Source organism: Cynara cardunculus (genome assembly GCF_001531365.2).
Source record: "Cynara cardunculus var. scolymus isolate 2C chromosome LG 4, CcrdV1, whole genome shotgun sequence".
NCBI lineage: Eukaryota > Viridiplantae > Streptophyta > Magnoliopsida > Asterales > Asteraceae > Cynara > Cynara cardunculus.
In genome coordinates this window covers 1,914,434-1,942,104 of record NC_037531.1, presented here as the reverse complement: position 1 = coordinate 1,942,104, position 27,671 = coordinate 1,914,434, and the positions used below count along the sequence as shown (strand labels likewise).

At 36.4% G+C, this 27,671-nt stretch overlaps 1 protein-coding gene across 3 annotated transcripts; it reads left to right on the top strand.

Annotated features, from left to right (window-relative positions):
- Nucleotides 1–4,130: 4,130 nt before the first annotated feature.
- Nucleotides 4,131–24,118, top strand: LOC112511082. Of its 3 annotated transcripts, XM_025116492.1 has the most exons (14): nt 4,131–4,237; nt 5,354–5,850; nt 10,219–10,393; nt 10,962–11,074; nt 11,222–11,323; nt 12,636–12,705; nt 13,249–13,304; nt 20,906–20,956; nt 21,085–21,189; nt 21,622–21,666; nt 22,069–22,183; nt 22,646–22,842; nt 23,391–23,477; nt 23,846–24,118. In XM_025116492.1, the coding sequence occupies exons 1-14, from the start codon at nt 4,195–4,197 to the stop codon at nt 24,017–24,019; spliced, it is 1,830 nt and encodes a 609-aa protein (XP_024972260.1). In that variant the 5' UTR covers nt 4,131–4,194; the 3' UTR covers nt 24,020–24,118. The 3 variants fall into 3 exon arrangements, with proteins under 3 accessions (XP_024972260.1, XP_024972259.1, XP_024972257.1); XM_025116491.1 differs by having other exon boundaries at nt 4,131–5,850; nt 22,652–22,842; XM_025116489.1 differs by having other exon boundaries at nt 4,131–5,850.
- The last annotated feature ends 3,553 nt before the right edge of the window (nt 24,119–27,671 follow it).

Sequence of the window (27,671 nt, the reverse complement as noted above, 5' to 3'; positions counted from 1 at the left end):
CATCGCCACTCTAAAAAAATCAGAGGAAGAAAAACTTCTGGAGATAAACAAGCGAATAACTAAAGACCTAGAAAAGAAAACTAAGGCCTTAAAAGAATCCGAGGCAGAGAGACTTAACTCAGTAGCTCTCAAAGACTTCTTTCAAAAAGAAAGGGAGGTTCTTCACCAGAAGCTTCAAAACAATGAACTGATGAAAAAATACAGGGATGCCCAAAATGTTTATGAAAAGTTAAACGGTCAAATAGACACTCAAGGGATTGGATTCAATGATTTGGACTCCTTCATCGAATCAAAGAAATCCACCATTGAATCGACTTTCAAACTTGGATGCATTCAAAAACCTGACTTTTTTCCCGAAACCAAAAGCAAATTTTAAAAGAGTTAAAGTCGATGGAAAAACTGTCGTTTTAAGACAGAATTTTGAAAGCGTGGTGTACGAGAGAAGTACATGTAAGAATACTGATGAAAGGAACGACGCCTCCAAATCAGAGACCGATGAAAACCATAGGGTTAAATCAGAGTCTCTGATTGTCAATCCCACTTCATCAGCAAGTATTGTTGATGAAAAGTAGAATCCTAATGAGGAACCATCAGTTGTTGAATCGATGAACCATCCAAGTAACATTGGAAGTTCATCTAATTCAGAAACGATGGAACCTCCAGTAGATCACTCTGAAGCATCAACCTCTGAACCCACACCTCCCACGAACATCCATGCTAATTTTGRTTTCGAGAAATCAACGAGAGACTTTCTCGATTCTGAATCTGAAGAGGAGATAATCTGTGAATCACCAAAAATCATTAAGAATAAGAAGCCTCAAAACTTCAAACCCTCAATGAAATCTTGTATTTCACCATCGATGAAATCTTCAGACAAAGGAAAGGGAAAACTGAGAAATATCCAATCTGGCAACGATAACTCAAAAGGCCCTAGTATATCTTCTAAGTACATTAAGTTTACTCGTGAGCAAAAACAGAAGTGGCCTGCCTCTGAGAAATCTAACCACTGTTGAAACCCAGATCTGACAATAGAACAATTTAATAAGGAAATTCAAGAGAAATTTGTAGAAGAAGAAGATGAAATAGAAATCGACGGTGCTTTCTTTATTGAATATGGAAATTACAAACTCTCAAGAACCCTAATCGACTCTCATAAGATGTATCTGAATCTATGTGTTTACAATGAATTCTCTATTTTCTCTCGTACAATTTTCTATACCTGAACCACTACTTATATAGGCAGATATCCATGATAATCTGAATAACAATAGCATTATCCAAAAATAGAATTAGCCTTATCCAGAATAGGAACCTGAAGATAGTCGTCTTGAAGGACAAGAGGATAGTCCAGAGGATGGTCCAGAGGATAGACAGACCACAGAGGCTCTGGTCCTCCAAAGGCTCTGGTCAATACACCCAGAGGCTCTGGTCCTCTTCACAGAGGCTCTGGTGTCTCTTACAGAGGCTCTAGTTCTGGTGACTTTACAGAGGCTCTGGTTAACTTCACAGAGGCCCTGGATCTTCTTACAGAGGCTCTGGTCGTCCATACTTGGTCGATTTAGYACAGCGGCTGGTCTTCTTCCAGACTTAGACGATTTTGCACAACAACATCTTCATATGATCCATTCTTAGCCCCGATTGCTTAATAAAACTTTTTGAGATAATTATTAGGATCAATTTAATGCTAACAATCTCCCCCCAAAGTTTTATGAAGCAAACATCTTCATGAAGTCTTCAGGTCTTCTCCCCTCTGCTTTCTTGAGTAAAGCTTTAGTGTNTTGAATAATAATTAAATTAATTAATAATTAAATTGATTGATAAATTAAAATTAATTTATAAATTGAAACAATATTAACAAACAACAATTAATATTAATTAGTAGTATAATTGGAAAAAGTGACAAAAAAACTCTCTATAAGCTACTCCCAACTAGCTTTTCAACAAACTAACTTATAAGTCAGCTTATTTTCTTTCAAATATGTACTCAAAAAATAAGCTAGCTTATAAGTTAGTTTATATTTGTCAAACAACACCTTACGTTTTACACTCTCAAAATTAATTGTTTAATTTACTTTATATCTTTTATTTTTTCATTTTTTGTTTTAAACCTTTATTATATTAACACACAGACTTGGATCATGTGAGACCAACCTGTTTTCGTGAGACTCGTGAGACCACTTTTTTACACTTGAAACTTCACAGTAAAATGCTGTGAAGGTTTACCTTCACAACATTTTTGCTGTGAAGGTTCGGATTTTTTTTACCTTCACAGTGTTTTTGCTGTGAAGTTTCAAGTGTAAAAAGGTAGTCTCATGGGTCTCACGAAAACAGACTGATCTCACATGAACTCAATCCTTAACACACATATTATTAACTATTTATAATATTTAGTAATAATATTAAATCCAAAATAATTTAATAAAAAATAAGAAATACAAAGTAAATTAAATAATTCACTTTAAGAGTGTAAAAATGTAATATTAAATGTAAAGGAAGAGAGGGGGTAAGTGGGCCATTTTTTTTTATTAACCTGGATATCCAACCCGCTATGCGAACCGATTAATCCCAGAGCGACCACCTGCTTTGCAGATAGCCTGAAGTCACTGTATTTGAACATCCGTGGCCACAAGGGGATTTTTATTCTTCCTTGGATTTGAACTTGAGACTTCCTGGTACTTTTGACTTTTGGAGCCAAACTCAAACCAATCAGGCACCACCCTTATGGTTGTAAGTGGGTCATTTAGCGCCTAGAGGCGTGTTCCTCCCCCTCTTGAACGTACGAGACTCTAAAATATCATATTATTGTCAATTTTTTGTCATTTCAAATCAGATTTTATTCATTAGGTAGACGATTATCCATCCCTCCTTGAGAAGCTATTTTTGTAAAAACATTATGTAGGCTAATTCTATAAGTTTTTTACAAAAGGTTATTTAAGTTAAGAACCTTTTTTTTTTAACAAGTAACCAGGTGATTATCAAGATTCAATGAGTTAGAACAAGAAGGGGGAAATGCAAATCTCTGTATCAATGTTTCAGAATCAATCATCATGCTCAATCCATCTAAACTTTACAAACACTCATATTTTACCTACATCTTCGTGTTAGGTCTCAGTGACAAACATAGTCATGTAAGACTAACTGCTCGACTAGACCGGTTTAACCCAACTTACTGAACAAATACTTTTAAACATGTTATGATCAAAATATGGAAAAAATAACAGCCTGAATCAACCACTCCAATTGTTTTTTGATTAACATGGATATCCAACCTGCTATGAGAGTTAATTAATCCCAGGGCGACCAATCGCTTTGCGGGTAGTCCGGAGTCACCGCATTTGAACCTCCGTTGCCATAAGGAGACTTTTATTCCACATTCAAATTTATATTTAGTATCACGAGATAATATGAATTACATGAAGTTGGGTAATTCGTTTTGTAGGGATTATAAAGCATGTGGGTGAAACTAAATCAAGGTAACCATGGATTTACCATTATTAGCATTACATTTCTTGTAACTTATGGTGGTATTATCTTGGCTTATGATTCCATCTTAAATTTCCATTCTCATACAATTTATTCGAAATCCTTCATATTTATTCATAACAAAAGTGTAGTAGCTAGACAAAAAAACACCCATCAGTGCACCCATAACATCCATGTAATAGATGCAGAGTGCAAACTATGGTTGGAGCAAGATGCATTATCTTTCAACATACATCACTAAAGAAATCAATAAATCTTTGTCAAATGAAACGAATATAATGGTAACAGTGGCATGACAATGATCGAACCACAGAGCGATGACATTGGATTACAAACGATAATCATCGAGCTTCACAATATAGATTGAAGGGGATAATAGGCGACAATTGAATTACATAACAACGGCAGTCGAGCTTCATAGAAACGACGGAGTTGGAAGCTGGGGTTGGGAACAACGGTACAAGTATTGAAACCAAGAGGGGCTAAATGTGAGGATAATTTGGTAATTTATCTTATATAAATACTTAAAATGTAAATGTAAATGTAAATGTAAATGTAAGGAGGTTCCTTTGCAGAAATGACGTCCACATAAGGTCATACATCTAAATGACCCAACAAAACAGACCTGTGAGTCCTCTTCTTGCTGTACCTCCGGTTCTGAACATTTTCCATCGTCGGTGCTATCAATCACTCGTCGTATTCTGGTAGCCGATGGATCATTCATGGCGTCCTCCGCCTCTGCCACCAATACCAGGTAATGCCAGCAACATCTGCCCAATCTGCTCAATTTCCCACTTCCCTTTTTGCCCTCCGCCCCCGTTCATTGAAAACCCTAGATTTCATTACTCACAATCACCGAACGATTACCATAATCAACCACCCCATTTTGATCACCATCATTCTTTCCCCAATCATCAGAGTTCATTGAATTATAATTATGATTGTAATCCTAGTGATGGGTATGTAGCTAGACGACCTACGTGGTATGGTAGCAACCCTAGCTTAAATATGAGCCCGTATGATGGCGTCGGAGATCCTCCTATGGGTAATGGAAATTATAATAATTATCATAGGGGAGGCGTTGGGCCTGCTAGTTATGGATATGATGGTTATGATAATGGCGGAACTAAGAGAATGAAAATTGAACCGACTGATTATAACAGGGGTCCTCGAGGATCATCTATGGGGGGTGAAATTGTGGATACCTCAAGGGTTTCATCTGACAGTGAGAGGATATTGAAGTTGATTCACGATCATGGCAATGCTGCCAACGCTGCACCTGGTGGTCTGCCTAAAACGGGGGCAGATTTGTTTTCAGAATCCAGTAATGAAAATGCCAATAGGTATACACATGGAAGATTTGTAGAAACTCGTGAAGTTAGGAATGACATGGGATTAAAACGGAGACAGATGAGTGATTTTCCAAGTACAGGCATGGGGTCTTTTGAGAGGAAGGAATCGTCTTTGTATGTGGGGCCTGGCTCTGATTTACTTGGTAGTAGCAGGGAAGATCGTGGAGTAGCATATGGGAAGAATAATGTGCATTATGATCAAAGAGACGAACTTGGCCAATCACAATATGACTGTACGGAGAGCTCTATTCCCCATTCTTTAAATTACAGTAGGCATGGTAGTCAACCAGCTAGGGTTTTTACTAGCACAGAACAGTCTGAACAAACACAGGATCACCATAGAGGAGCAGCTCCGTATCATTCTGTTTTGCAAAGAAGTGAACTGAATAAAAAGTTGCCCATGCCACAGGAAATGCATGATCCAACTACTGAAATTTTACCTAATATTTATCACCATTTGCAGCCAACAACCCCAAGTAATGTTGCCATAGTAAATAAAGCCAGTTATTCATATGCAGGTCAGAGTCAGTTGCCACCACCTGCTGATACAACGCAGCACAATTTGCAGCCAAATCATAGTTTCTTATCTTCACGCCTACCCACAGATGTAAATCGGCATGTTGATGTTAATGCTCTTTCACAGGAGGGAATTCCAAGTTCAATCCGACATCATAACTCTCAACCACCCTATAGTTGGTCGGAATCAAAAGGTCACTATGCACACAATTCTTTTAGGACGAACTTCGGTCCAGTGGAGGTTTCTCATGCTTATCGTGGCCAACCACCTCTTCCTGCTTCCCCTCCGCCACCATTACCCATAGATCCACCACGGCACCATGTCTTTGAGCCACTTGCTTCACCACCAGCTAAAAAGCCCTCTTTGTTTCCGATTTCTGTTAGTTCTTCAGCAGACTCATCATCATCACGATCTGCGATTCATGAAAATCAATCACCTGCACAAGTTTACTATTCTAACAATGCCGGTCATCATGCTTCAACTCTATCTTCTGCTGAGGTACGACTTAGACAAATTTTCATATTTCTATTTTCCTCTTGGATTATTTATTCTACATGTCTTTGTCATACTAACTATGCATTTCAGACTGAAATTTTATGCATCATCAGATTTATCATAGACTACATTTGTATTTCATAGCTGCTAATTGTCACAAATATGACTCTTGATAATGACTTGTGATTTATGTGTAAGAAAAAATAAATTATCTGCAATTACCCATTTGGCGCTCTAGCACAGTCCATCCATAATAATGGTTGAGCAAGCAAACAAATGTTTAGACCCTGCATTGGACTCCTCATAGGATTTTATAGTCTACAGTCATCCGATTTCTCCTCTGGGCACTTTCCCTGATAAAAGGAGACTACTACATTGTAGTACACATATTTCACATGGATGCTTCCTCCTCTAGGGCCTAGGCACTTCCCCTAGGATACTACATTGTAGTTGAATTATGAATAAGAGAAACAAACCTTCATCCGTTCCAAAAGGAGATACATAGACTTTTCAAGGTCAAACTCTCTACTTTTAAAATAGATATTCCATATAAATTTCACTATCAATTCAGTACCAGTTCTTTTTATTGTATTCATGTAATGCTTAATGTGGTTGTGTAATTTTTCTTATTAATAATTTAGATTCCAGAACTATTTTCCCGTGATCTAGAAAATGTAAGTAGAGGTAAGTGTTTGACTAGCCTTCTAGTGCTTAATTAATTAAGTGGGAATTAAGTGGAATCACTAATCAGTCCAGTTTTTGCCTGTAGAAGTTAGAGATTCTGAGTAAGTTTCAATTCATTGCTGTGGAGTTCAGAATATATTTTTCAGAGCATGCCGAGCACCGTTCAATTGTGCACAATTGATTCTTCAATCTTCACATGGTCCACTTTAATGGGTTTGTTTTAACTCTTGATACTGCGAAGGAAAGGCTTCAGTTAATTGGTTGGGGCCGAAAAGATTGGCTTACACTTCCTATTTGGGTTAAATTTGATTTTCATTTGAGCTTGAATGGGAGTGGGCTAAGATAAAACAGAAAAATTCACATAATCTAAATCCTGCTCAATTATTCTTAATCCAAATTACGTGCACTTAATCCCACTTGATCACTGCTGAAGTTTCCAAACTTTTGCCAAATCCAGGGTGTTTTCCTGCCAGTGCCCAGGTGGCTGACTTAACCCTTCCTTCAGGATACTGCAAATTTTGTATTGATCGGCCTGATCATGTAAATTCAAAATGTATCTCTATTTTTGAATATTGTGTATTGTTAAAATAAATCTTTGGGTTTCTTCTTTTTTTGGATGGGTTAAATCAACAGTTTTGATATGTTCTTTTTCCCCTAATTTTCATCTACTTGGTACTTTTTTCTTTCAACGTTACCAGAAATTGTGGTTTTTATGATACTGATAAACGCAAAGTTATAATATTAATATTTTTCAAATGACTTGAAATATTTTTGAGGACCATAGTGAATATTTGACCAAGTGAGTGTTTTTATATATCTTGGTTGAGCAAATATGTCAATATGGATTGTTGATTGGTGTACATAGGGAGATTAAATTGATACAAACCTATTCTATAACAACAAAATTGGAGATATGATTCGTATTAACTAGAAACAATGAAGGGTTATAATTGATTCCAGCACTTCGAGACTGCCGGATGTCTCCCAAGGCTTTTGCCCAAAACACACCTAAACTGATCAATGCCCTTCTACCTGCTCACTCCCTTAATTTATACTACCTAAAGCATGTACCGGTGCATTAGACGCTTGTACCATAGCCTACTCTGTTTGACTTATTTACTAAAATACCTAGGGTATCACAATACCCACCCCAAATTTCCACCTTGTCCTCAAGGTGGGAAAAAGTCAAATTGGAATTGATTCCAACAATTGACATCAATAACTGTTGGTAACTTGGTGGTGGTAATAGTGACGGTAACAGTGATAGTGATAACGGTGGCGATAGCAACAGTGGTAGTAGCCATCAGTCAACTAATCCTTTTACCATTAAAGAAACAGAGTTTGATGAAGCCTTGGCCCATAAAAGCATTGGATTGGATTGAGATTGAGATTGGGCCTTAATAGAATCACTAGATTGGACTTTAATGGCTTTTGGGCTCATTCATTTCTAAATTGGTTTCCTATGATCCACACCTTTTTCACGGTCTGTGTTACGTTGATGATGGACACAACAATGACTGAAGCACCATCAAGTTCGATCACAACGTCGGCCATGGCGGACAAACAATAATCGGCAGTGAGGAGAGAGGAAACGGCGGCAGCTATTGGCAACGACGATGGCAGAGGTGGTGGTGAAATCGTCGGATCTGGACGAGACCTTGCCCCCTCCTGATCTGGTCCGTTCGTTTTGGGATTGTCGTCGACTCTTCCTTGTCAGTTCCAAACACATAATGCAACGATATCTCCTTTCCGGTAACTTTTCTCTATTCTTCCCACTGAGATTCCTTCTTCCAAATCTCTATTGTCTTCTCATCATTCTCCTCATCTTCATCCAACTTTGCCCTCTACTCTTTCTTCACGATCCACACTTTGTCTTTTAACGAACTCATTGTTGATTTCATTGACCTGAGGTTTCCAACATTTTTTTGTTTGTTGACAGCATACTCCTCAAGATCTCCTGCTCTGATACCATTTGATGCAAACTGATTTGATAACAACAAAATTGGAGATATGATTCATACTAACTAAAGACAATTGAAATTACAATTGATTTTCAGGCAATTTGAGACCGTCGGATGTCTCCAAAGGCTTTCACCCAAAACACACACAAACTGATCGATACCCTTCTAAGCGCTCGCTCCCTTTGTAGATACTACTTAAAGCCTAAACCAGTTAATTGGGCAGTTGTACTATAGTCTACTCTATTTGACTTATTTACTAAAATACCTGTGTTATAAATATGGAAGAAAGGTGGTAGAAGCCATGAGGGTTGTCCGCATGAAGATAATCTTCCGTTTGAGAAACTATACAACCCAAAATTTTAAAGAATGGAAACGAGCCTCGAGGCGTTTTCCTCTTAGGTACGTGAGGCGTAGGCCCCAAAAATTAGAACAACAAAATTCATAAATTCATAACACTTAGCAAAAAAACATAATTTCATATTTAAAGCCCACAATTCAATAAACCTACTTATTGTAAGTCTCGAGCAGGAAACATAGATTGGTTAGCTACACCATTAATCCATTATCTCCAAAATCAGTTAATCACCATCATCTATTCTCTCAAATTACTTGGATAATGTACCGAAAATAGATGTAGAAAATTAAGTAAGAAATTGATAAAACAAATATAAAAGTTATTAAACGTAATAATAATAATATATTTTATAGTATAAACATATAAAAATTACTAAAAAAACAAAATAAAACAAATACAAAACTTATTAAATATAAAAAAATATATTATATATCTTCAATAAAAGCATAAACAAAAATTTAAAAACACAATAAGACAAATACAAAAGTTATTAACTATGTGTTATGATATCTTTTATATCTTCATAGTATAAATATATAAAAGATATCAGGAATAAAAAATAAAAAAAATGGTTATTAACTAAATATAATAATATATTATATTYAAATAGTAAAAACATAAACAAAACTACAAAAGTAATTAAAAAGGAATCAGCATATACAAAAGTAAGGTGATAGAAAAGAAGCGCCGTACCTTTTTGACTCATTTTTTGGGTTTTATCCATTTATTACTGAAAAACACGAAACACCCAGTAGGACGCCTTTCGGGAGCCCACCGCCTCACCGCTTTGGGCCACGTACCAATCAACCAAGGCGTACGTTCCAAACAGCCCCTAAGAGGCGCCGCCTGATATACTTTTTGTGGATGCCTCCCCCGGTTTTTAAAACCATGATAAGTTTCTAGTATTTCTCAATTTCAAAATATTTTAATACTAAAATGTTGATTACTGAACTGGGCATAGTGAAGTGTGATATTGTACATCAGCAGACAGCAGATGTGTGTGTGTGTGTAATATATGTATGTGTGTTTATGTAGACACACTCACTTACATGGAAGAGATTTTTGGTGGTTGCTGGAGGAACATGTACGACATCTTCAATTTGCTGCAGAATGTCGATCACTGTTATTCAGTCACTAAATATGTCGGTTGATGAATAAAGATGCAATGCAAGGGGTCAACCTCCAAATTACTTTTCTTTTTAATTGAAACAAGATGGTTGATTGAATATATTTTTATTTGGTTTGTGGAATTTAATATGTTGGAAGGAAGTTCTCGAGTTCTCCATTTATGTTTATTTTCTGTAACTTCCCTTCTTCCCTTTTCTAGTTTACCATGGCATTCCTTTCTCTTACTAACATTGTGCTTAATAGGAATTTCGCACCCGCCAATCTTCTTCTGAAAAGCATGTCAGAGATGTTCAACCTTTTCCATTGCGGCATTTAGCTTCAGAGAAGCCAAATACTATTGATGCTTCTCACATATTCAAGCAGCCACACCGAGCATCTCGTCCTGATCATTTGGTGATAATCCTACGAGGGCTTCCAGGTACTTTGCTTGATCATGATAAGGGTTTCAATTCTCTTTACTGAAGTACTATTTCTGCCTTACCAAATTGAACTTAACCATATTTCTTTTCTTTTTGTCTTTCTTCTTCATGGGGTTAGGGGTGAAAGTAGATGCAAAACTCTGTTCTTCGTTTTACCATAATTTGGGGGTAATTTTTGACTGCAATTGACTTTATGTGAATAACGAATTAGCAATATGGTATTTACATGTATTTTGTTGACACCTGTATTTAAATAAGGAAGCTATGTTTGTCCTTACATTTTCCCCTCTTACATCCCTTCCTATATGTTTGCTTCCTTCTACCACGTCTTACTTGGGTTTTATTTCTCAAATCCTGGCCTCACATTTGCTTATTCATAGTGTAAGCAGGGAGAACGTAAGGATCTGTCTTGACCAGTTCTTTTAAGTATAGAAGAACCATAGGAGTACAAAATAAGACTTGCATGAAGTTCCATCTTGTTATTGCTAATGTTTTTCGTATGAGTGTGTGTATGGTGACATGACCTCGTTAGGCAATTAATTTCACAGCCTACATCCATATTTGCAGGCAGTGGAAAGAGTTACTTGGCAAAGGTGTTGCGTGATATTGAGGTTGACAATGGTGGGGAAGCACCACGCATTCATTCCATGGATGAGTACTTCATGACTGAAGTTGAAAAGGTCTGTAGTTGGCTTCTTTAACCCCATAAGGAAGCTGGCTGTGTGACATCCTTTTTTTAGCTAGCATGTTCAGTGTATCTCCATATTTTATTTCTACAACTTTAGTAACCAGAAATTCTGATTATAAGCATTGTATATGTTTTGTAGGCTGAAGATAGCGAGTTGTCAAAATCTTCTGGTTCTCTTAGGGGCAAGAGACAAGTAATGAAGAAGGTGATGGAGTATTGTTATGAACCTGAAATGGAGGAGGTATTTAAGTACTTATTCATATATAACAATTATTTAAGCAGTACAATCCTAAGTGTCAACATTCTGGCTCCGCTTATCTTCCTTTGAGGTTTATTCATTCACTTTTCAATTGTCATAGAGGGTGATTAAGGTGGAACATTTGATGTTAATAGGAAATTTATTTCTTTTCATGTTTTTACCTTTTTAGGTTAAATACGTTGATAATTTTGATGGTACTAAAAAGGTCTTCTTTGTGTTCCATATGTAATATTCTTATGCTTTTAGAAAGCCTCTTCTTTTATTTTATTTTTTTATTTGTGGTTGTAGAGTTCATTCTAATTAGTGCATATATATTTTCATTTTCTTCTTATGTTATAGAAGGGCTTTTTTTCCCTTCTTGTAGATACATGTATAACATGCTTGTGGCTTTAGGCTTTTTGCTTTGATCCTAAACAATGCATCTGGTTTCTCACTTTTAACTGTCATGGAGGTGATTAATGTGGAATATGATGATGTTAATAAGAATTTTTTTTCTATTATCTTTTTTGAGTTTACATTATTGATAATTTTTTACGGTACTAATAGGTCTTTTTTTTATTTCATATGACATTTTTTATGCTATTAGATTGTGTTCGTTGAATAATGGATGCTTATTGTTTTTCTCTTGTTATGAAGCAAGCCTCTTCATTATTATTATTTTATTTGTGGTGTAGAGTGTGATCTAATGAATGCCACATTTTTCGAAGTTTTCTTATGTTATAGAAGGGCTTCTTTTCATTTTATTTTGTAGATATGTATTGCATGCTTGTGGCTTTAAGCTTCTTTACTTTGATCCTAAACAATGCATCTGGTTTCTCATCCCTTTGATTTATCATTTAAAGAAATTCATTTATTGTGATTTTTAAAGAAAGGTCCCCTTTTGTCTTCTTTTTTCTTGCATGCCTTTAGATTTGGTCCTTGAATAATGAATTTAGTTTTCTATTATGTTTGTGTTAAGCTTTCAAAATTGCATCTATTTCTTCTTTTTGCTTGATATGCCAATTCGTTGTCTTCAGAAAATTCTAAGTTTCGTCCATGATGTTCTGCATTCTGATTTATGTATGCATTCTGTTTTCATAATCAAACTGTAAAAAGGATCTTACTGTTGTTTGTTTGCAAGGAGATTTAAGTTCATAAACAATTGTGGTTGATATGATTCCTTAGTGGCTTGAGCTATTTGTGTTCTCAGTACTCATTTATATCTTGTTCAACTTTCAGCCTGAAGTGTGTTTAGTACGTTGCCTTATGATTATTGTTCTACTGTTCTAACCTCGGCATATATATCTTTGCATAGGCTTATCGAGCGAGCATGCTGAAGGCATTTAAAAAGACCCTTGATGAGGGGATTTACTCCTTTATAATTGGTATGGTTTATCTGGGACAGAAGGGCCAGCCTTTAGTACATAAGGGTTTATATTCTGTCTTCATCTTATGCCTTCTGACCTGATCTTGGTTCTATAGTATTGTGAATAGTATTTCCTTGATCACCTCTTTCAATCAAAGCACTTGCCTTTTTGTGTTGTAAAATTTTGTATGGTTACATAGTGGCACACAAACATTTATTTGGATGACTAGCTGTCTAGAGTTGGTGATCTCGTTCTGTCACCAGTAGGAGCTTCAACTTAGAAGTGATTTGTCTTGTATATGCACATGCTCATACCTTTTTTCCGTTTAGGGCTTGGAGAAGTTTAATACTAAATTTTATCATAAATGTTGTCCTTACATATGATTTAAAAAAAGAAAAGAATGATATCCATTGCACTAGCTTTTCCTGGCTAAGCATCTAGACTGATTGTAGAGTAAGTGGTGATGCAGTGCTTGTGCACTGCTCAATTTACACTAACCACCAATGCAGTTTTGTTGAGCCAATTGACTTATTTGTTGCTGGTATGTGTGCCTCGTCTTAGTGGATGACCGCAATCTGCGGGTAGCTGATTTTGCTCAGTTTTGGGCAACTGCTAAGGTATACCCTCAACTCTCTCATCCTCACAATCTCTAGCAATAGTTGTCTTCTCTGTGTTAGCTGGTGGGCTACTTTATTGCTTGCAGCTTTTTTGCAACCTTGTAATCTTTGTGTGTTTCATTTTGCTTTTATTTATTTTCTATGCTGTATTTATCAATACATCGGCATTCTGTTGGTGATGTAATTCCTACGAGCTTAGTATGGTAGAAGAAAGTAAATTTAATAGAAATCTGAACCACTCATCATTTAGTGGGCCTATTATTAGGCTGACATGTTCTTTTTCTTGTGTGTGTGTTCTCTCTTTCTGTTTTTGGTGAACTAGTTGCTTAATTGCTTTATACATACTGATTTAGCAGTTGCCCCTTTTATTCATGAATTAAACATTTTGGAATCTTTTGGTGACTTGAGTCTTCTTATTTTCTAAGGAGCAAACAAATAATTAATTTAATGGGGGCTTATAGTTTTATAGGTGGAATTTTAGCAATTTTTTGTTGCAAAGCTTTATTTACTAATGAGATATGCTTACCAATTCCAATACAGTGTTACCTGGTTTTCCTCTTCAATTGTGAACTCACGAATTCGATGTGAGCTTGCTTCGGAAGGCATGAGATTTCTAACTTGGAGGTCTATTTGCAGTCTGCAGATTTAACAGCATATCATGTTGAACAATTTCATTGTATTTATAAATTTGTGGAAACTATGTGGATGGTGATTCATTTGGATTTCTGGTGCTAGAGATGCAAGCTTATTAATCATTTGTGAAAATGTCATAATATGTCAACATTGTGGAGTCACTATAGAGCACATTCAGTATTTCATTTTATTTGTTTATCAATTTTGTCATCCTTGTTGGCAAGCTAGGATTGTATTTTTAAGTAGGCTTCTAAGCTTGTGATCCATGCTGGGCCAAGCAAAGCAAGAGTGTTACAAATGTTTAAATCTGTGAACTGAAAAGACTATATGTTAGGTGTGGCTTTAATTAAAATAGTTAATTTTTTCTGCTAGCGCGACTTGGCTATTACCTATAAATAAGTTGATTATCCTCATTTGTGAATTATCCCAATTTCGAAAATAAGATTCCTTCAATTTCCCAGTTCTTCCAAAATTCTCTTTACATCGTTTTCTCTATTTTCTTAACAAACTAGTATCAGAGCGTTAGGGTTCCTTCCAATCACTAATCATTGATCTCCTCCTCAATTGATTTGGATTTTGCCTTATTATCGATTTTGGTTTTGTCTTTGAGTCGCATGTTTCTGGAATTGTTTCTGTTGGCAAGCGATTGAGTCAATTTGGTATCCGATTCAAGGTGGAGCTTCTCGATTTTGGAAATCGATGGTGTAAATTAACGGATTCAGCAGTCAATTTGAGAAATCGGCAACAGCAGTCAATTTGAGAAATCGGCAACAACAGTCAATTTCTAAAATTCGTCGGTCTAAATTGATTCTTTTACAATCAATTTTGTTGTTGGGTGCTGAATTGGAGGTATCGACTTGTGACCAACAATCAAAGTTGATGTTTTGATTTCTTGATTGGTCGATTTTTTTGGGGATCAATTTTTGGATTACTGATTTTGGACAACCAATTTAGAAATTACTAACTCAATTGAAGATTAGTCTGGATATTTGTTCTTGATTTCTCAACATTGAATCTTGTACCATAGTTCTTTTCAAGATTTTAGAAAATGCCTCCACAAATGATCAAGATAGACAAGTTTACAGGAAAGAACAACTTCAGCTTATGGAGAATTAAGTTGAGAGCTCTCCTAAAACAACAAGGCATCTGGATTCCCTTGGCTAGTGAAAGGCCTGATGATATGGCTGAATCTGAGTTTGCACAACTAGATGATAAGGCTCACTCTACCATCTTGTTGTCTTTGGCGGATGAGGTGATTTATGAAGTTGCCGATGAGGAGACTGCTGCGCCTTTAATCGCTGAAACTAACGAACAAGTTGTTGTTAAAGCAAACTTATTCTCATTACTGATGAAGGAGGGAATGCCTTTGAAGGAACATCTTGACGAGTTAAACTCCATTCTTATGGATTTGAAGAATGTTGAAGTCAAGATTGAAGATGAGGATGCCGCCTCATCTTATTGGTTTCGTTGCCCACTTCATATGAAAATTTTGTCAACTCGTTCGTTGTTGGTAGAGACACAATTACTAAGGAAGAAGTTCCTTCAAGTTTGCACTCACGAGAGTTGCGCGATAAAGCTTCAGGAAGTAGTTCCGAAAACCAATCGGTAGGCTTGTCTATGGTAAACGGAGATAGAGACAGAGGTAGAGATAAAGGCCGAGAGAAAGGAAAAGGGAAGTGGAAAAGTAGAGGCCGATCAAGATCGAAGACTAGAGGTCCAAGTGGAAACCCAAGGGATGGCTGCCACTACTGTAAAGATCCGGGTCATTGGAAAAATGGTGTCCAAAACTGAAGACAAAAGGATCCGCTGTTGTAGCAAAAGATGATTCTGGTTCGGAGGCTGATTTGGTGCTCTCGGTGGTTGATTGCAAAAAATCAGTCAGAGGTATGGATTCTTGATTCTGCATGCTCATTTCACATGACACCACATAAGGATTGGTTCAACACAGAAAAGATTGCAACTGGAAATGTCTTGATGAGAAATGACATGTCGTGCAATGTTGTTGGAATTGGACCGGTGAGCATTAAAATGCATGATGGGACAGTGAGAACTCTAACAGATGTTCGTCATGTACCCGGGTTGAAGAAAAACTTAATCTCTTTGGGAGTGTTCGACTCAAGGGCTTCAAGTACACCGGGGAGGGTGGAGTAATTCGGGTCACTAAGGATGCATTAGTGGTGATGAAAGGAGTCAACAGAGGTGCCTTGTATGTGCTTGAAGGTAGCACGGTTGTTGGATCAGCATCACCAACCCTTAATCCTGTAGAGAATGAGTCAGATTTTTTACACGTCTGTGGCACATGAGGCTAGGGCATGTTAGTGAGAAAGGCATGGTAATTCTCAGCAAGAAAGGACTTCTTGGAGGTCATAGAGTTGCTAAATTAGGCTTTTATGAGCATTGCATCTTTGGAAAACAAAGGAGAGTGAGTTTTTCAAAAGTTGTCCATACAACCAAGTCGACTTTAGATTACCTTCACGTTGATTGTTGGGGTCCATCGCAAGTTCCTTCACTTGGTGGTGGTCTTTACTTTCTCTTAATTATTGACGACTACTCTAGGATGACTTGGGTATTCGTCATGAAGCATAAGAGCGAGTCGTTTGAGAAGTTTAAAGATTAGAAAGTTATCATTGAAAATCAAGTTGGGAAGAAGATAAAGCGGCTGTGAACGGACAACGGATTGGTGTTTTGTTCAAGTGAGTTTGATCGGTTTGTAAAGGTGAAGGAATTGCAAGGCACCGAACGGTTAGGCACACTCCACAGCAGAATGGAGTAGCCGAAAGAATGAATAAAATGTTGCTGGAAAGAGTGAGATGTGTGCTGTCAAATGCAGGGTTGACTAGGAGTTTTGGACAGAAGTGTTAAACACAGTTTGCTACTTGGTGAATAGATCCCCTTCAACGGCAATTGATTGTATTTGGTCCGGTAAGCCGGCTGATTACACGGGCTTAAGAATATTTGGTTGTCCTTCATACTACCATGTTAGTGAAGGAAAATTGGAACCAAGATCAAAGAAGGGGTTGTTTATGGGATACGAAATTGGAGTAAAGGGCTACAAAATATGGTCTCTAGATAAAAGAAAGGTGATTCTCAGCCGTGACGTAGTGTGACGAGGAGAGTATGTTACGTGGCGTGGGGTATTCATCTACTCCAAGTGTTCAAGAGGAGAGTGTGTCCGAACAGGTGGAGTACGAGTTAAATGGTCCCGATGAAGGCGAGAATACAGCTGGACAACCCAGTAACTCACCTCAAACTGAACCTTTTGTGCCCGAAAATCAGCACCAACCTGCAGAATTTCGATCTATAGCATTAGATAAGCCCTGAAGACAAGTTGGTAGGCCAATTCGATATGGTTTTTGATGACATGGTGGTCTATGCTCTGCAAGTTGCTGAAGAAATGGAGTTCTTTGAGCCATCTACTTACATGGAAGCAATCACAACGAAGGAGGCTGATGTGTGGATAACAGCCATGAGTGAAGAGATGGAATCCCTTCACAAGAATAGAACTTGGGAATTAGTGAAGTTACCTGAAGGCAGAAAAGTTGTGACCTGTAAGTGGATCTTTAAGCAAAAAACGGGGCTGCTAGGAGCTGAAAGTGTGAGATACAAGGCCCATTTGGTGGCTAAAGGTTATAGCCAAGAGCAAGGGGTTGATTATAATGAAATTTTCTCGCCAGTGGTGCGTCATACATCCATTTGGGTGTCGTTGGCACTAGTAGCACAAACAAATTTGGAGTTGGAACAATTGGACGTCAAAACGGCTTTCTTACATGATGAGCTTGAAGAGGAAATCTATGAGTCAACCGGAGGGTTTTGTAGTTCAAGGTAAAGAAAACTATGTTTGTAAGCTCATGAAATCGCTTTATGGGTTAAAGCAATCTTCGAGACAATGGTATAAACGTTTTGACAGCTTTATGGTGAGTCATCGTTTTACTAGAAGCCCTTATGATTGCTGTATATATCATAAGAAAGGTGCTGACGAGTCACATGTGTATCTGCTACTTTATGTAGATGATATATTAGTAGCGGCTCGTGATATGGCTGAAATTAAGTTAAAAGGACTCCATAATTCTGAGTTTGACATGAAAGATTTGGGGGCTGCTCAAAAGATTCTCGGTATGGTGATTATCCGAGATAGATCTAGACATAAACTTTTCTTGTCCCAGAAAAGTTACATTTTGAAGATACTTTCTCGATTACCTTCATCAGCAAATTTCAGATTATCGGTGGCTTTGGCACCTCAAACAGAGGCTGAGGTGGAGTATGTGAGCAAAGTTCCTTATTCTAGTGTTGTAGGAAGTCTTATGTATGTCATGGTCTGCACTAGACCTCACATAGCTCATGCTGTTAGTGTTGTTTCATGCTACATGGATTATCCGGGAAAAGAACATTGGGTTGCCGTGAAACGTAGTTTTTGTTACCTCAAAGGCACAACTGATGTAGGTCTCATTTATGGAGGAGGAGGAGATTGTATTGTGGCTGGATTTTAAGATTCTGATTACGCAGCTGACCTTGACACACGGAGGTCATTAACGGGATATGTGTTCACTGTTGGAGATGCCTTGGTGAGCTAAAAGCAACGTTACAGCCGTCTGTTGCTTTGTCTACAACAGAGGCTGAATATATGGCTCTTACGGAGGCTGCAAAAGAAGGGATTTGGCTGAAAGGTTTGCTTGGAGATCTTGGGTTTCATCAAGATCAGACTGTAGTTTTTTGTGACAGCCTGAGTGCTATTTGTCTTGCAAAAGACCAGGTGCATCATGAGAGAACGAAACATATAGATGTTCGTTATCGCTTTATACGTTCGGAAAGGAGATTTAAAGTGAAGAAAGCGAAGACCGATGACAATCCAGCTGATGCGCTAATGAAACCCATTTCCTTGAACAAGTTTAGGCATTGTTTAGATCTCCTAAACATTGATAGCTGGAACCTGGAAGTAAAATTTTTCTGTACTAGAATTAAAGCCAAGGTGGAGATTTGTTTGGTGTGACTTTAATTAAAATAGTTAGTTTTTTCTGCTAGTGTGACCTGGCTATTACCTATAAATAGGTTGGGTTATCCTCATTTGTGAATTATCCCAATTTCGGAAGGATTTTCCAATTCTTCCAAAACGCTCTCTACATCGTTTTCTCTAATTTCTTGACACTATATATAACTATTAATCAATGATAATTTTACTTTGGATTCACCTAACTTTACTACATGGATAAAATGGTTAAAACTTAAAGCTAAAGATGTCAGTGAAGGGTTGGTGCTGTCATACAACCTGAGTCCATATTTGTCCCTTCACTAGTGGCAAATTAGCATTGTTTTGTATAACACTTTATAGAAGTCTTTTGTAATAAACTAAGAAATGTCTGTTCCTTGCCAACAAATTGTTGATGAGGATACAATGGAATTTGGGCTAATTACCTTGAAGATTTGTACTATTTTGGTTGGAATTATATAACTCTGTCAGTTGTTTCAATTTGTGGTAGAAGGCTCTCAGGAAGGTTATGGAGGCTTATTCTGGGATGGTTTTGTTCCTGGATTCATCAACACATTTTTCTTTTGTTACCTGTTATTATCACTACTATCTGAAACAACATTTTGGTGATACAACATTCTTTGCAATTCATACAGCAGTGTGTTGACTTTTGTACAGAATGTACTGTTTCTGTTCCAATTCATAGTTCTTAGGCTTTGTTTTTTGGTGAGACTTGTGCTGTTACGTTTATCCGGCTGTATGTGTTTATTTTTTTATTACAAACCCGACTCCTCTTATCTTACCACTTTAGAAGTTGAAACATGTGCTGAAGTTGCTGGTCATGCGGGTTTGACCTGTAGTTCATCCAATAAATATGTATCTGACTGTGCCATAAAAAATGGATATCTGGGTTCCCATGCACGTGTCCCAACACACATGTATATTGTAGCTTATGGAGTTGAGCATTCATGATTTACAACACTAAAATTTGTACGACAATAGGCTACTCTTAAATGAAATAAGAGGAGCTGGATATTGATAATTATATCTTATAGTTTGATGGCAAGTCGAATTTTATGGAGTTATATGCTCAAGCATGGTTTGGTGTATAAAAGTTGCAGCTATCGTGTGCATTCGTGCAGTCTTTGAATCTCCCTCTAAAAATCATGACAGTGGGCCAATGCTTAATACAAAATTGATATAAATTTTTATATTACTAACAGCTCTTACTAGTTTGATTGGAGCATTGTATTGTTGCGCTCTGATACTTCCTGATTCTGTTAGATTCCATTGGTTATTTATTAAATGACTGAATTAGATTTTCAACCATTTTACTTGTCCCTTCATTGCAGAACGATCATTGTACTCATGAAATGCTAAATAAGACCATTAAATCTTGCAATGTATTGCGTACCCAACTAAGGTTAACAAAATGCAATGGTTGTTTTGTTACAAAGTGACAAATCCGCTGGTTGAAAATGGTAAAAATTGCAAACTGTGGTGGTCTTTCAGCATTTTTTCAAGTACAAAGTTGTTTATTAATGGTTGAAAATCTAACCCATTATTTGTTTAATTGTTATAATGTAAAATAAAAATATTTCACCTAATTCCGTTATATGATAATTGAGTTTGCTTTAAATGCGTGGTTTTGTCAGAGGTTTTTAATGATCTTTAGAACCTATAAGCCACTGCTTGACATGGAATTCAACCCCTAAATATCTTATTCTTGTCACAATTTGAATGTAGTTCTCTATTGATTATTTTTTCCAGAAGATTAGATCATGCTTGAATGTAAATCTTATTGGAAGTTCAAAATGCCAGATGGCATTAGGTACTAGAAAATACTTCAGTCTTGTTTACTTGGAAGATCCCACACATGGCTTATATCAAGAGTTTGTGGCATTGCGTTGCTGTGTGCTGTTTGTGACATGACAATATCAGCATTGCAGATTCGTGATAAGTATATATTATGCTTGTATTCATTCGTCTCCTGCTTTTCATGCAGAGATCGGGTTATGAAGTATACTTAGTGGAGGCTGCATACAAGGATCCAGCAGTGAGTTTACATACCGCATAGTCCCTTTCTAATTCCAAATTCTGTATGCCCCAAATATGTAGGTTAACATTAAAGTCTAATAGTTAGGGAAAAGAGTTTCTCTGACCATCTGTTTGTGACATACTTAGGGTTGTGCGGCTAGGAATGTACACAATTTTACCCTGGATGATATACAGAAGATGGCTGGACAATGGGAAGAAGCTCCATCTTTGTACTTGAAAATGGATATCAAGGTTTGTATATGTGGTTCCGTGCCTGTTTCAATTGGAAGTGTCAAATGGCATGAATTCTTTTATTCCCACCATCCCAAGTTAGTGGTGATATAAGCATGCTGGATACCAACATTTTACTTCAGATTGGGATGTTTGGAGCATTTTAGTTTGACAGACAGACCATCCAGGAGATAAATAAATATTTTAGTTTGACAGAGAAACCATCCAGGAAATAAATAGATATTCTAGTTTGACAAAGAAATCAGTCAGGAAATAAATAGATTTTATAGTTTGACAAAGAAATCAGTCAGGAAATAAATATTCTAGTTTGACAAAGAGACTGTCTAGGAACTATTTAGATACATGGAGAATATATTATCCAAACATTGGTAGATTATGATTATTTCTTGAAAATGTGATTTGATTTTGTTACCTTGTTACTTGGTTTTGCAGTCTTTACTCCATGGAGATGGTTTTGATGAAAGTGGGATTCAAGAGGTAGGTCCAGCATGTCATTATATTCCATTTGTTAGCTGCTTTTTTGGGAAGTATATAATATTTATATATCGCAACTACTCACGCACACTCCTAACCTTGGGTGAGATTTGAACCCTGAAGTGCTTTTTTTTTATATGCTTCAAGTATGCTGTATAGATGTATCTATGGGTAGATTGAATGTGGGATGTCACAATTTCCTAGAGAAGAAAATTTGGAAAGATGAGTGTGTATGATAGAGATGGAAATGTATTGTTTAGCAATTTAAACTCTCTGTTGTTCTCTTGTTTGAAATCACATGGAATAACTGAGAAAGATGCACATTCTCCCTTTTTCTAATGTGGTGCTGCAAATCCCTTTCTTTTTTGCTTTTCTTCTATATAATGACCCATATGAGATTGACAGGTGGACATGGATATGGAAGATGAGGATGCTATAGAGGCTTCACCGGGACCTGACGTTAAAAATCCACAGGAAGATGTCAAAGATCAGGTGGATGAACATGAACTTACACCTCATGGTATGTTCTGAAGGCTTGTTCATATGTAGTTGCTAGCTGACATATAGTAGTGTCTAGACAGGTTCTGTCTATAATCTACATCTTTGTGTATATGATGTGTTAGATATAAAATCTTGACTGGACTTGCACTTCCAAATTCCAATATTGAGTTTAGATGAGCTGATATGTGTCCAAGGCACAAGATATTGATTATTGCTTGCAGTATTTTTATTTAAGAAACTTGATGTCCTTATAAATTTGCACATTTTGTTCAAACTGGAACGATACACCAAACAGGTTATTTACGAAAATAATTTTCTGGACAGATGTTTTTAAATGCATGACCTTCTGACATATTTGAAAGTGCCTCTACCAGTCTACCTAATGGAGGAATGTATTTTTCTCCTAAATAACCCTATACCAAATATACGCATAACTCAAGTGTGGGAACAGCCGGTTTGCTCAATTTCTTTCCATGGTTAGATGTAGGTCCTGTGAAGCATCCTGTGACGAACCATGTAACAGAAGAAGTGAACCATTTGAGCAGAAGTAAATGGTCAAATGATATGGATGGAAGAGAATCTCTAGAAGCAGAAGGTGGAAAGAAAAATGCCAGTGCTCTTTCAGGTTTAATTCAAGCATATGGCAAGGAAGGTAAATCTGTTCGTTGGGGTGACCAGGTATGTGTACTCAATACATATGGTTGATTAATTTGTTTTTGTAAGTTCCCATGATACAAACTTATGGTAACCGCCTATACTTGTTATCCAATGCGTTTGTTAGGGAACTCGGTAGATTTATTAGACATTGCAAGGTGTAACCGACCTATTTATTTGTGCGCACTATACACTAAACCAAACAAATCCAGTATATCCAACCAGGATGTATGCAAACCTTGCCTCTGTCTCAAAAGATAGAAAATGATTGGTTGTCTCCTAAGAATCATACTTGTGACATATTCTTAGGCAGTTTGTATTCTAGCCACTTTGTAACATCGATAATGTCAACAATTGGTTATTTAGGAGAATAACCATATGACAATTCTTTTTAATCAAATGCATGACCTTCTGACAAATTTTTAGGCATTCTTAATTCTATAAGAGGGCCGTGAATCAGAAAAAGAAAATTATTCTCTAACACTCCCAGATGGAAGAACGGGTTGTTGCTTCTGAGCAATGCCATATTGTTTTATTATCCCTCACCTGCCACTTGACTACTCTTTTTTCAGGGTGGAAACGTTGGCTTTTCAATCAGTGCAACGAGGAAAACAAACACAAGATCGTTGATTATTGGGCCTGGTTCAGGGTACAATTTGGTAAGTTGGAGAAAGTTTAACATGTTGAATTTGCACATTTACTGAATTGATCACATTTTATAGAACCATTTCAAGAAAAAGCTCCATAGCTTGAAACAAGTGTCTATTCAATGCTGACATGGCTTTAATGTGATTTAAGTAGTTGTGTTTTTGAAAATGTACGTTCATAAAGATAGACATTTTTCATACTATAGACCCTTGAATATGACAAAGCGTTTCAAGATTGTCGATTATTGTTGGTATTGGTTTTGATCTATCAAGATTCCTCTTTTGTCCTACACATTACAAACAGGAAAACAATGTGTTAGGACAAACTTTACAAGAGTAGTTATTGTTTTATTTGATATGAATACGGATTATTACTACAGAAATCAAATCCGTTATCGGAGGAAGAGTACCTAAAGCCAACCCAGAAAGCTGTTGAGCCGAAAAGCCAAAATGTATTCCAAGAACGGATTCGTGCAGAACGTGAATCATTCAAAGCCGTTTTCGATAAGAGACAACAGCGGAGGATTGGTGGCTTCGACATTGATGACGAATAAATTCATTTCTTTCTAATATGGTGTTTGGGTGTCAAACTAAAATTTTGTAGCTCTCTTTTGAAGTACAACATTTTTAATTTCATTTCTTCTTGATCCGAATGAATCCGGTGTTTGACTTGCTTCGAAATAGTCAAATGATGTTACTTTCTTCTTTTTGTTAACTGTGGTGGGTAGAGGTGGCCAAAAATCGGTCCCGGGCCGGGCCATAACCGGTTACGGCCAGTCCCGATCAAGACAAAAATGTTCCATAACCAGTCCCTCTATAACCGGTCCCGGTTCCGGTGAAATCCTCCATAACCGGTTAAGCCATCCGGTCCCGGTTCCGGTCCCATAACCGGTTACGGCCGGTCCTTTGCAAAAATAATATTTTTTTTTTCAAATTTTTGGTAATTAATAAATTTTTAACATGTTATTAATATCTTTGAAATATGTTATTTTTAATGTTTTATTATAAATACGTTTTATTATAAATATGTTTTAAAATACGTTTTGTTATATATATACGTTTAATTTTATAAATACGTTTTCTTATATATATATATATATGTTTGTAATATGTTTTATATAAATACGTTTTGTTATATATATATATATATATATATATATATATATATNACGTTTTCTTTTATATATATATATATATATATATATACACGTTTAATTTTATAAAAACGTTTTGTTATATACGTTTAATTTTATAAATACGTTTTATTATAAATACGTTTAAGAATACACTTTAAAAATACATTTATTTATCAATCTTTATTGGTATTCCATGTCGGATTGACTTGAAGAGTTTCGGTCCCTTGAATTATTCTAATAGCCTCTTGGTCTTCAAAGTCATCAATGTCGAGTTCCTCATCATCGTCATATTGGGACTGGGAGTTGGTGCTCTCGGTATCGGTACTTGGTGGCGTGCTTAGTCCCATAGAGATTTCATTTTCTTCAAGATTTTCTTCCACTGTTTCAATCTCCGTCTCTAATGATGATGTGTGTTGAATCCTATCAACGCTATCCAAATAATCCTTCAAGCAAATGCAACACTCCACGGACTTCGGGCTTAGTCTTGTCCGACGTACCGAAATGATCCTGCAACTAAGAGAAAAAGCAGACTCCGAAGTTACGGTACTAGCTTGGATTGTTAGTACATCACGTGCGATGCACGCCAAAATCGGGAATTGAGGTTGTTTTTGTTTCCAAAAATCTAATAAATCAAAATTTTCAAAATCTTCAACATCATTTGCGGGACATGCGGCCATAAAGTTAGTATGTACATACACATTTAGTTCACCCAAATCGTTATCGTATCGACTTTTTTTACTTGATTCATTTAAAATCTCGTTCATTAAATTAGTCATTAACTCTTTACGACTTTGTCGATGACCACTAGAAGAAGAACTAGAACCCACAAAACCACGTGAGGAAGGTGTTTGTGGTTGGGGTTCTCCTCCGTAAAATTGTTTGTAATGATCAAATATATCTTGAAAATTGCGGTTAAATAAACGTTTTTGTTCCATTGAAAAAGAATTATCCATAGCGGAGTCCAAACCAAAAGCCACACATATTTGTGTAATTAAAACTTCAACACCAACAATATTTAAATACGGGTTTAAAGCCGCAGCACAAAGAAAAAGAAATGAGATACCCATAAAATATTTTAACAATTTTTTTTCATGCAAGACATCAACGTTCCCTAATCCACATGGTCTTCGTATTGGGCAATTTTACTTGCCAAAATATAGATTTGGTTTAAAACTAAAGGGCTTGTTGGATAATAAATTCTCGATAAAAGTGTTGTCGCATTTTTAAAATACCCTAAAATGTCGTACAATCCTTCATCACGGCCCAATCGAAATTCCCAATAGAGTTTTGAGGATAATGGTTTCTATAAAATAAAAATATATAATTTTTTTGTTTTATTAAATTTTCAATCATAAAATACGTCGAGTTCCAACGAACGGGCATATCGTGGTTCAGTCCCAAAGCTCTAAAACCAACGTTTTGGCAATACCTTTTATAGGCCGCATGTATTTTTTTACCTTTAGTGAAAATTCGCCGCAACATAAATCTAAACTTATCTATTATGGGTTTACAAGTATTTAAATCGTCTTGAACGGCTAAATTTATTATATAGGCACAACAACGTGTATGAAATAATTTTCCGTCTAAAATAGGTGTCAAATAACACTTTAATTTTTCCACACAAGCATTGTTATTACTAGCGTTATCAAATGAAATACTAATTATTTTAGCGGTTAAATTATAAAATACAAGGTTTTTTTTTAATAATCGAATATTGACGTGTACCCGAATGTGGCGCACCAAACGGTTCAAACGCGATTACACGTTTGAATAATTGCCATGTGTTAGGGTCAACCCAATGTGCCGTTACGCATATATACGAAACCGGCAATCCGTATGGTGCGCTCCATACACCACACGTTAAAGAAATATTGTTAGGTAAAGAAGAAAACATTTGTTGCATTTTGTCTTTGGCAATTTTCCACATTTTTAGAGCATCACGTCTAAGGGTTTGACGACTTACCGACTTGTATCGTCTTTTAAATCATCTTTGTAAGGTGAGGGTTGTCGAAGTATCCAAAAGGCAAACCGACTTGAATGACACATTGTGTAGTCATTTGTCAGTTTAATTCGGCATCGTAGTTCCATATATGACCTTGTGTGTCAAGTATCGGTTGGCTCGAATCACCCCTCGACCTCAACCCCGGACACGTTTTTTCGGTGTGCCTCCTTAACGTAGAATTTCCTTTCGCCGTAAGGAGAGTTTGACACATTTTGCATTGTGCCTTTCGTTTCCCAGTCGTGAGAACCACCAAGTTGTGGTGATTCCAAATCTCGGACTTTCGTCCGTGTTCGGCGAGAACTTGGGCAATTTGTTTGTTTGATGGATGTTTGATAACTCTCATTTTGTGATAGTTATTTGTTGTTCAATACCCCTATTTTATTGTATCTTTGGTACCCATTTTGCTCATATCTTGTATTTTTGGTCCAAAATATGTTAAGAGGTGATGAAAGGTCAAGAAATTAATTATTTTCTAAAAAAACCCATTACTGTTGGTAAAATACCCACTTTCTGCTCGCATTCATTCTATGGCGGATTTGCATCTAGTTGGATTTGAACAAAATTCAGATATTCATTCTCTTGGATATTAATGAGATTTAATTCTAAGTTCAGATCAAAACATTGAGTTGCTTGGAAGAATGGGCCTGGTTATGTGATAAAAGACAAAGAAAGTACTCATACCAATATTTTGATTAAAAAGCCTTATTTTCATAATTTATTGGAGTACTTTACCATTTGCAACCTTTCAAGAAGAAGTGTTGATCCCAGATCTCTCAATAACACTTATAATCTAGTTATGAATAACCAAATTATAATTATTTTATGAAGAAAGTTAAGAAGACTCAAAATTAATATATAAATATTAAAGAACAATTTGAGCTTCAAAGGTTTTACTTTATTGATAATAAAACGTAAAACACAAAGAGGACTTTTCACGTATGCACACTTTTTACAATAGACCTAATCGTCTATTTATACTAGTTAGCTAATGCTAAGATAACCAACTATTGCTACTTTYTAGCAAATATTCTAGCTAATAGATATTGTTTATCTTTTACATGGATAATC

Bases quoted from the DNA above. Each gene is read 5' to 3' on its own strand.
- LOC112511082 (XM_025116489.1), top strand. From the start codon at position 4,195: ATGGATCATTCATGGCGTCCTCCGCCTCTGCCACCAATACCAGGTAAT. The intron at 11,324-12,635 runs GTATTTAAGTAC...ATCTTTGCATAG, and splicing joins ATGAACCTGAAATGGAGGAG to GCTTATCGAGCGAGCATGCT. The intron at 22,843-23,390 runs GTATGTGTACTC...CTCTTTTTTCAG, and splicing joins CTGTTCGTTGGGGTGACCAG to GGTGGAAACGTTGGCTTTTC.